This window comes from Papio anubis, chromosome 13 (assembly GCF_008728515.1).
Source record: "Papio anubis isolate 15944 chromosome 13, Panubis1.0, whole genome shotgun sequence".
Taxonomy (NCBI): Eukaryota; Metazoa; Chordata; class Mammalia; order Primates; family Cercopithecidae; genus Papio; species Papio anubis.
In genome coordinates this window covers 82,447,676-82,457,352 of record NC_044988.1, presented here as the reverse complement: position 1 = coordinate 82,457,352, position 9,677 = coordinate 82,447,676, and the positions used below count along the sequence as shown (strand labels likewise).

Genomic DNA, 9,677 nt, shown 5'->3' with positions numbered 1-9,677 from the left:
CTTTTCAGTTGATTTTCTTGAACTGCTGAGGAGTCAGCAGTCTTATTGTTTCTGCTTTGAAGTTACCCTGCCCTTTTGTTAAATTGCTTTTAAGATTGTTCTCCTTTTCTCTGATTTTCAGGAGTTTGACTATTCTATTCGTGGGTGTAGCTTTCTTTTTATTTAGCTTGCTTATGGTTTGAGGGCAGTGGAATCTGAGTCATTGGTTGCGAAAAATCTATCCCTATTCCCTTAAATATAGCATCATTTCCATTCTTTTTTTTTTAAGACTCCACTTATGTATGTGTTAGACCTCTTAAGTAAGTCTCATAAGCCCCATGCTTGTTTTTAAGAGATAAGCTTTATTGAATGTCTGATATATGAAAAGGACTACATAAACTGCATCATCAGGAAGTAAAACATAAAACAAGGTGTATTAGTCCATTCTCATCTGCTAATGAAAACATAGCCAAGACTGGGTAATTTATAAAGGAAAGAGGTTTAATGGACTCACAGTTTAGTATGGCTGGGGAGGCCTCATAATCATAGCAGAAGACGAAGGAAGAGCAAAGGGACTTCTTACATGATGGTGGGCACGAGCTTATGCAGGCAGAGGAACTCCCATTTATAAAACCATCAGATCTCTTGAGACTTATTCACTACCATGAGAACAGTATGGGGAAACTGCCCCCAGGAAACTGGGCCCATGATTCAGTTATCTCTACCTGGCCCCATCCTTGACCTATGGGGATTATTACAATTCCAGGTGAGATTTGGGTGGGGACACAGCCAAATCGTATCACAAGGTGTCTTAGTTTGTGCTGCTATAGCAAAATACCTGAGACAGGGCAATTTATAAAGAACAGAAATTTATTTCTCACGGTTCTGGAGGCTTGAAGTCCAAGATCATTGTGCCAGCAGGTTTGTTGTTTAGTAAAGGCTCAGTCTCTGCTTCCAGGATGGTGCCTTGTTGCAGAGAACACTGTATCTTTACATGGCAGAAAACATGGAAGGGTACAAACCCACTCCCTCAAGCCTTTTTATAAGGTCCTTAATCCCTTCTATGAGGGCTGTACACTCATGACTTAATTACCTCCCAAAGGCCTCCACCTCCTCATATTATCACATTGGCAATTAAGTTTCAACATGTGGGTTTTGGGGGATTCATTTAGAATATAGCACATGGCTAAATGATGATTAAAAGAAAAACATAAGCTATAAGAAAATAGTTGAAATAAATAGGAGATTAACTTAAAAATAAGGTATCTCTTGCTTTTATTAATAAACTTTTTCTTTTAGCATAGTTTAAGATTTGCATAAAATTTACAGATATATTACAGAGAGTTCCCACATCCCCGTAGCCAGTTTTCCCTACTGTCAACATCTTATATTAGTTTGGTACATTCGTCACAATTAGTTAGCCAAGGTTGGTACATTATTATTAACTGTAGTATTTCATTAAAATTTTTTTAGTATTTATGTAATGTCATTTTTCTACTCTCTGTTCTCATTCGAGATACCATGTTACATTTAGTTATATTTTCTCCTTAGGCTTCTATCAGCATCAATATTTTCTTAGCTTTTTAAATTACCATTATTCTTTTCTGTACTTCATTTTGTGTATTTTTGTTGATCTGTGTTTCCCTTAGGCTTAGTCTGTTGTTAAACCCATCCTCTGAGTTCTTAATTTCAAGCGTTCTGTTCTAGAATACTAATTTGATTCCTTTTGGTTGATTCCAAATTGGTATTGAAATCTTCCAGTCTTTTCTCTATTTTATCTATTCTTCTATTTTGTTTCCTTTTATCTGTCCTATAGTATTGACTCTGTATGTCTAGTAAGTTTTGAACGATATATGGAAATACAGCACCACATGTTTATCTTTTGTGACTATCTTGTTTGAACACATATGATACATGTATAACATACATAATATATTGTCATCATGTATGAATGCATCATAGAGGTTCAACTTGATGGCATCTTTCACCAGGAAGGGTCCTCTTTTTTCTAAGAAGATATACTCACTTAGCCCAGCTGAGTTGGGGCTGGGCTGCAGTTTGGATAAGACTTATTCTGCCTCTCCACTGCTTCTTTTCCTATGGGTGGCTCTCCTGGGCATTCAGTTGAGAATGTGGCAAGTCTTTGTCTCCTTTACCTTGAAAAACTATGGAAGATTTGCCTCTGCCATTCACAGGTTTTCAGCTTAGCTCTTCAAACTCCTGACCCAGCTTCAGAATTCAGCCAATTCCTTGGGAAGAGTCTGGTCATGTGTTTGGAACCCCTTCAGTTCCCAGTTTTGTTACTCTAGTCACTTACGAATGCCAAAATCTATGTTAATTTCTCTGCTCTTGAGTGACCTTCTGCAAGAGGTCAAGCTTGGATTCTCAGCCTCTAGCTTAGGCCAGAATGGTAAGAGTGTAGTTCCCCAAGGTGAGGTGAAAAGAGGCTGTACTTCCCCAGTGTCATTTCACCATTTGTTTAACACTTTCTTCTGCTTGTTTTGTTTTTATGCTCCCTCATTTTCCTGCTAAGTTTCTATAAGACTTTTCTTTGCAAATAGAGTACATATCTTTTAGTAGCAAGTTCTGTTTCTATTATTCCTTTTCTGTCAACCATAGAGTGTAACACAAGGAAGATTCTATTGTGATTATTTAAAAAATGGCAGACAGTGATAACAAAGTTTTCTGGGGAAGTTGGTTGCCTGGTTGACATCCAAGGAATCTCATATTATGGCATTTATCTTGGTGAATTCCTCATCATCTGGGAACTTATCCTTCTTATATTTGCAGTCCCAGAAGCTTGAAATCAGTATATACATGGATTCACACCACACAAGCTTGCAGAGGACAGATGAGTTAAACAGAAAGTGGATTTATTATTTTATGTTGATGTGTTAGTTGGTGTTCTCCAGAAAAACAGAACCAATAGTATATCTACATCTACATCTATATCTGTTTCTCTCTCTTTAGCTTCTCATTTTTCTATACCCTCTTATAATTGCTTTACTTGAATAATCAATTTTTCTTTTATGTGTATCGTTGCCATTAATAGGGTTATAACAAGTACCTTGTTGCACTACCCACTTACGATATTTCCATATTTTCTGTTATTTCTTAAGTTGAGTTTATAGTTTACCTATATTTTATATGTATATATACATATAATTACACATTTTTTTTTAATTTTAGGTGTCTTATAGGGAAACTTCAGTATTGCTTCTGTATATCCTCAACAGGTAAGTAGTAGACACCAAATAATAAACTTTTGGCCACTCTTGAGCCTAGAATTCTGAACCCTTTTTGAACAACTTAATAGTCCTCCACTTTGTCATTTTTAATTGTTAGCTTTACTCTTTCTTTTGTAAATGTCTGCAGGACTGATCCCTTAATAAGCAGGTACTTGTTTGATGTTTTAGGAACCAGTGGCATTGGAAGATGTCAGAGACATGGCACATGGATGTGATCTTCAAAAACTGTTACAGCTTCATCTCATTGGGTGAGTACAGTTTCTCCAATCCCAAAATATGTAGGATCGTGAGATTTACAGGTGTTCAGCTGAGACTGAGCTTTGAGTTTAGGGACCAGAGACAAGATATTTCTGTACTGAACAGATGATAGTCCTTTTCTTTAAAACTTTATAAATAGATAGTCTTACTTTGTTATCTTAGAAGTATCAACATTTCTCTATCGCAGAATTCCTGAATACTACTTAGGACATAATTCTAGGATCCATGGATGTTATCTTCCAACTAAGAAGAACCATATAAATAGATAACAAAGGAAAAATGGAGAAATGTCACAAAATAACAGCCAGGAAAGAATCAGATAACGAAAACAACCAAGAAGACAGGAATCCTTGTAAATAAGAGTCCATTTATCCATTATGGTGGTGCTAGTAACAATAGTGGTACTAGGAGATAGCTTTTGAAATGTTGGTTAGGGTCCTCTGTGCAGAGCCGCTCATCTGTATTTTAGAAACCTGCATTCATCTAGTAGAAGCAACAGCAACTTCATTTCTATATAACTTTATCTATCTTCTCACATATCTCTTGATCTCGGAGGAAGATTGGCCCTCTTCCGTTGTTAGTCTTTCCATTCTGTACTTCAGATTCCATTATTTTTTACTTATTTTAGGGTCTGATTTAATGACTGTTTCATGATTCAGTCTCTCCACTTCACCAGCTCCTTTCCTTCTACTTTCAGACATTAAAAAGGTTTTCTTGCTTTTAAAATAATATGTTGCCTAAAAATTTTTTATCTGCCTTTCAAAATTATTCTGTCATTACCAAATGTTTCAAACTTGTAGCTAATATCCTCAATTCCTGTTCTCTTTTAATCTTTGGAGTTAGATTCTTGTCTTCTGCTAAAATTATTTTGAGGAGATTCTTGAATTCTTTCTTGATAGCAACCTATTCTTAGTCCTGTGTTCAGACTTTCTGCCGTGTTTGATATTTTGTTTTACCTTGTGTGACATCACCAGATTCTTTTCCATTCTAATCTTTTTCCAAATGCTTTTTTGTTAACTTCACTTGCTCCCTAACATAAACGCATGTGCCTTTATGGTTTATTTTCTACTTGTTTATTTTTTATCTCAAAAAGTTAGTGCATTCTGACATCCTCAAATAGTCCTTCTATGTTAACTTTCTTATATATATTTTTTCAACTTAAGTGTTTCACTTACATTCTATCCCCATATATTCCCCTGCTTAAAGTTTATCTCCGTTAGAATGTCGTACTTCACTTTCAATCACTTTAACCTCAATATGGTGAAAGTAAAATCACCAGCTTTCCCTAGGTTGCCTCTCTTTCCTTCTTTTTCTATCATTAGTACCACTATTCTTCCAGCCTTCTTGGCTAGAAACCATTGTATCTTTATGAATCTTGTTTTGTAAAAATTCCCTATAATCTATTTCAGCATTTTTTCTTTCTTCATGTATTATCTATACTGACACCAAATTCTTACTAGTATTATCCCAATCCAGAATCATATTATTCATATTATGCCTTCTTGCTAAGTTTCACCATTGTTCTTTTATTCATTTTAGATGGAATTAACAAGCTTTTAATCTAAAACATCACATCTAAGATATATTTATCCTGTTAATGTTCTGACAGAAAACTTCAGTTTTCCTGTCTCCTGCTAGATGACATTGAATTTCTCTGTTTAAAGTGTGAGAGTTTTTTATTATCTGATCCCATTTCACTTTTCTGGATTTTTTCCTCTGGTTTCCAAAAACATACATACATTTGAATTAGTTCCATTGTCTTTTATTCACAACATTTATTTTACTGAATCTTTACCTTTGATTTTATTACGCACTTTGTCTCAATGCTTCCATTTCTTTGATCACACCTATTGCGATAGCATACGAAATACATCTGGTCTTTGTTTCCAATTCTTGTCACAGAGCTTTGAAAGCCCTCCAAATTTCCTAAGTGATAGGAATATATTTTGTTGTTCATAGTACACCTTTTTTTAAGAAAAGGTGTATTATGATGAGTTTATGTTGATGAGGTGAAATAGGGTAGGGCCCCTAGATAGCCTCAATAGTGGGTCTGATCACTAAAAAGACCAAGCAACTAGAGGGTTAGAACTTTCAATTCCACCCACCAACCTCTGGGAAGAAAGATGTGGGGATGGAGATTAAGCTGTATACAAACTCTTAAACAGTGATATTTGATGAGCTTCTAGATTGGTCAACACATCAAGGTGCTGGAAGTGTAGCATGCCCAGAGATGATGCAGAAGCTCTATACCCCTTTCCCTTCTGCCCACCTTGCACTGTGCATCTCTTCCTGAATGGCTTTTTCTGAACTGTATCCTTTATAATAAACTGGTAAATGTAAGTAAAGTGTTTTCCTGAGTTCTGTGAGCCATTCTAGCAAATTATTGAACCAGAGGAGGAGGGGTTATAGGAACCCTCAACTTGTAGCCAGTCGGTCAGAAGTATGGGAGGACCAGCTTGTGATTGTCATCTGAAGTGGAGGCAGTCTTGTGGGACTGAGCCCTTTAACTCGAGGGATATGATGCTTACTCCAGGTAGATAGTGTTGGAATTAGAGTAAATTGTAGGATATCTAGAGTTGGTGTCCAGAGAGTTGGAGAACTGGTCAGAATGGAAAAAATTCCACACATTTGCACATAGAAGTGTTCTGTGTTAAGTATGAGTTATAGAGAGGAAAAGGCTGTGGCTATACAATTTGTCAGAGTTGTTGTGAGTAGAGCAACAGTGTTTTTCAGACATATATATCGATCCATTTCACCTTTAAACTTCCCTATTAATCAGTACTTATATTGAAAAATTTTACATTTTATCATAGCACTATTTTATTTTTATTTTCTGTAACTGATGAGTGAGCCTTGTTTTCTGCCTTTGTATTTCAGAGGAAAGAGATAATAGCTTCTACTTAATCCTGGATACTGTATCCAAAGTTAGAGCATCCACTCCAAAGCTGAGAATTTCTGAAAAACAAAACAATGTCATCATATGACGTTAGAATTTTTTTTTCAAATGATGGTTCCTAATACTTCACGTTAGAAGAACTCGAATTTGATAACCAGTTTGAGAAACACCAGTATAACCAGATTACAGGAAAAAGCAAGTCAAAAGGAAGATCATGAATATAACAACTTTGAGGAAACATGAATCAAAGACCAAAGCTTTTTAAACAACTGAGAGTTTTTATAAGAAAAAGACCTCATGCAGTAGTCCCCAGTTATTCATGCAGTATACATTCCAAGACCCCCAGAGAATGCCTGAAATCACTGATGTACCAAACCCTAACCAGGTTCTTAGTATGAGCTACTGAATGACGAATGGGTGGGTAGTATATACAGTGCAGATACACTGGACAAAGAAATGATTCACAGCTCAGGCAGGACAGAGCAGATCACACAAGATTTCATCACAGTACTCAGAAAACCACACCATTTAAAAGTTACGAATTGTTTATTTCTGGAATTTTCCATATAATATTTTTGACCACAATTGCCCGTGGAGAACTGAAACCATGGAAAGTGGAACTGTGGATAAGGCAGGACTACTGTAACTATGACATCAATGGTGGGAACCTGAAGCATAATTCTGCTGTAGTGGATTTTTTCAAAAGGCAACTCATGAATGAAAATAATTTATTAGATATAAGAAAGGATGCATTTGTATCTCAAACTTTACTTATTTACTTATTCTGGAAATAAATGAAAAGCCAACACCTATTACATACCCACAAAAATGAAAAAATAAATAACTATAAAGCCATAGTTCAGTACTGATGGAATCTGAGAAAATTTATATGAGAGCGAACCCATACCTCTGTACTGAATGTGGGAAAGGCTACACTTGTGTTGCATCCCTGACCCAGCATCAGAAAACACATATTGGAGAGAAACCTTATGAATGTAAAATATGTGATAAGTCCTTTACCCGGAACACTAATCTTATTCAACATCAAAGAATACATACTGGAGAGAAACCTTATGAATGCAATGAATGTGGGAAAGCTTTTAGTCAGAGCACTAATCTTATTCAGCATCAAAGAGTCCATACTGGGGAGAAACCTTATGAGTGTAATGAATGTGAAAAAGCCTTTAGTCATAGGTCATCCCTTAGAAATCATGAGAGAATCCATACTGGAGAAAAACCCTATCCTTGTAACGAATGTGGGAAAGCTTTCAGCCATATCTCTGCCCTTACTCAACATCATAGAATTCATACTGGAAAGAAACCATATGAATGTACTGAATGTGGAAAAACCTTCAGCCGCAGCACACACCTAATTGAACATCAGGGAATTCATTCTGAGGAAAAATCCTACCAGTGTAAGGAATGTCGGAAGGTTTTTTGCCACAGTACATCACTAATCCGACATCAGAGAATCCACACAGGAGAGAAACCATATGAATGTAATGAATGTGGGAAAGCTTTCAGCCACACCCCAGCCTTCATTCAACATCAAAGAATTCATACTGGAGAAAAACCCTATGAGTGTAATGCATGTGGAAAGGCCTTCAATCGGAGTGCACATCTTACTGAACACCAGAGAACTCATACTGGAGAGAAGCCCTATGTTTGTAAAGAATGTAGAAAAACCTTTAGTCGAAGGACACACCTTACTGAACATATAAAAATTCATTCTGGCATGAAACCCTATCAATGTAATGAATGTCAGAAACCGTTTTGCTATAGAACCTCACTAATTCGACATCAGAGGATGCATACAGGAGAGAAACCCTACCAATGTAATGAATGTGGGAAATCCTTCAGCTTAAGCTCAGCTCTGACTAAACATAAGCGAATACATACAAGGGAGAGACCTTATCAATGTAATAAGTGTGGTGATGTCTTTTGTCATAGTACATCCTTAATTCGACATCAGAGAACTCATTTCAGAAAGGAAACCTTAGCCGAGTAATGGGTGTGGGAAAGCCTGCAGTCAGTTGTAGGTTATTGTTTACACCTGAGCATTCACAGTATAGGAAACTAAGATTGTTATGTGAGGAAAATCTTCAGGCAAAACACTCATTTACTTATTATGCTACTTGTACTGAGAAGAAAGACTATTCTTATAATCTAAAAAATGTGTTATTGAAAGAGAAAGTTATAATGGAAGTGTTCATCCAAAACTAAGGTTTGTTTTTTTAAAGACATATTTAGAAAGTTATTTTCAGAGATAATTTATTAAAATGTATATATTTGCTTATAAACAAAGCCTTTTGAAGTACACAGAAAACTTAGTAGGATAATGAAAATTGTTCACTGTATACATAATCCCTTTTTATTAAGTCCTATGTTATATTTCAGTGTTCAAGAAACACTTTTGTAGAGCGTTTGAAAATAAAATTGACAGATTTCATTAATAGCCATAGACAAATAATGTTTTATCCAACAAAGATACTATGCATTATTTTCTAAGATTTATGTAATAGTTTTAATGGAATATATAGTTACAAAGAAAATTGCAACAAATTCTCAGAGGGAAATATTCAGATACTCCCTAATTATTTTTCAGTACATTGCAGTAAAAATAGAAATGAAAACAACTAAAAGTAGCACCCCAACATGATTTAGAAATTTAAAATAAGTTTCTAAGTAATTTTGGAGTTAAAGAATAAATCTGTACAGAAAAAAATATGTGATTATTAGAAGACAATAAAGCTAGAACAAAATTATGCATTGAATTCAGAAAGGAAAAAGAATAGTATAAACCCAAATAAAATAAAATAAATGCTTTAATAAAGATAAAAGCACACATCAATGAAATAGTTACAAAAGGTAGATTTCATAAGGCAGTAGACAAACTTCTAGCAAGTAGGAATGATGGGAAAAGGACAAAAAAATCCAAGAGTAAGAAAATGATTATAAATATATATGGAAAGAAACTTAAATACTCGAAGTCAATCGTTAAGAAATCTAGCAGTTTCATAAAGTCAGTACTAAGGTTTATTTTAGAACTTCTAGACTATTTCAAAAATAGAAATCTACATTAATAAAAACCTATCTTAATACATGCTGTAAAAAATCATTTAATAAAATTCTATATACACTGGTGACTTTTTTTAAAAATTAGAAAGAAAATTCCTTATATTGATAATGAACATTTATTAGTGTGTGTTCTCCAGAGACAGAAGAGAGAAGGAAGAGAAGGAATGGAGAGAGAGAGAAAGGAAAGACGGGAGGAGAGAGAGAGAGAAAAAGGAAGG

General features: G+C 35.1%; 1 protein-coding gene across 1 annotated transcript; it reads left to right on the top strand.

Moving 5' to 3' along the window:
• Window positions 1–3,163: 3,163 nt before the first annotated feature.
• On the top strand, window positions 3,164–8,836 carry ZNF883 (zinc finger protein 883). The gene is made up of 3 exons (XM_021927259.2): window positions 3,164–3,215; window positions 3,396–3,475; window positions 6,363–8,836. Exon 3 carries the CDS (start codon window positions 7,250–7,252, stop codon window positions 8,387–8,389), a length of 1,140 nt encoding a protein of 379 aa, XP_021782951.1. The 5' UTR covers window positions 3,164–3,215; window positions 3,396–3,475; window positions 6,363–7,249; the 3' UTR covers window positions 8,390–8,836.
• The last annotated feature ends 841 nt before the right edge of the window (window positions 8,837–9,677 follow it).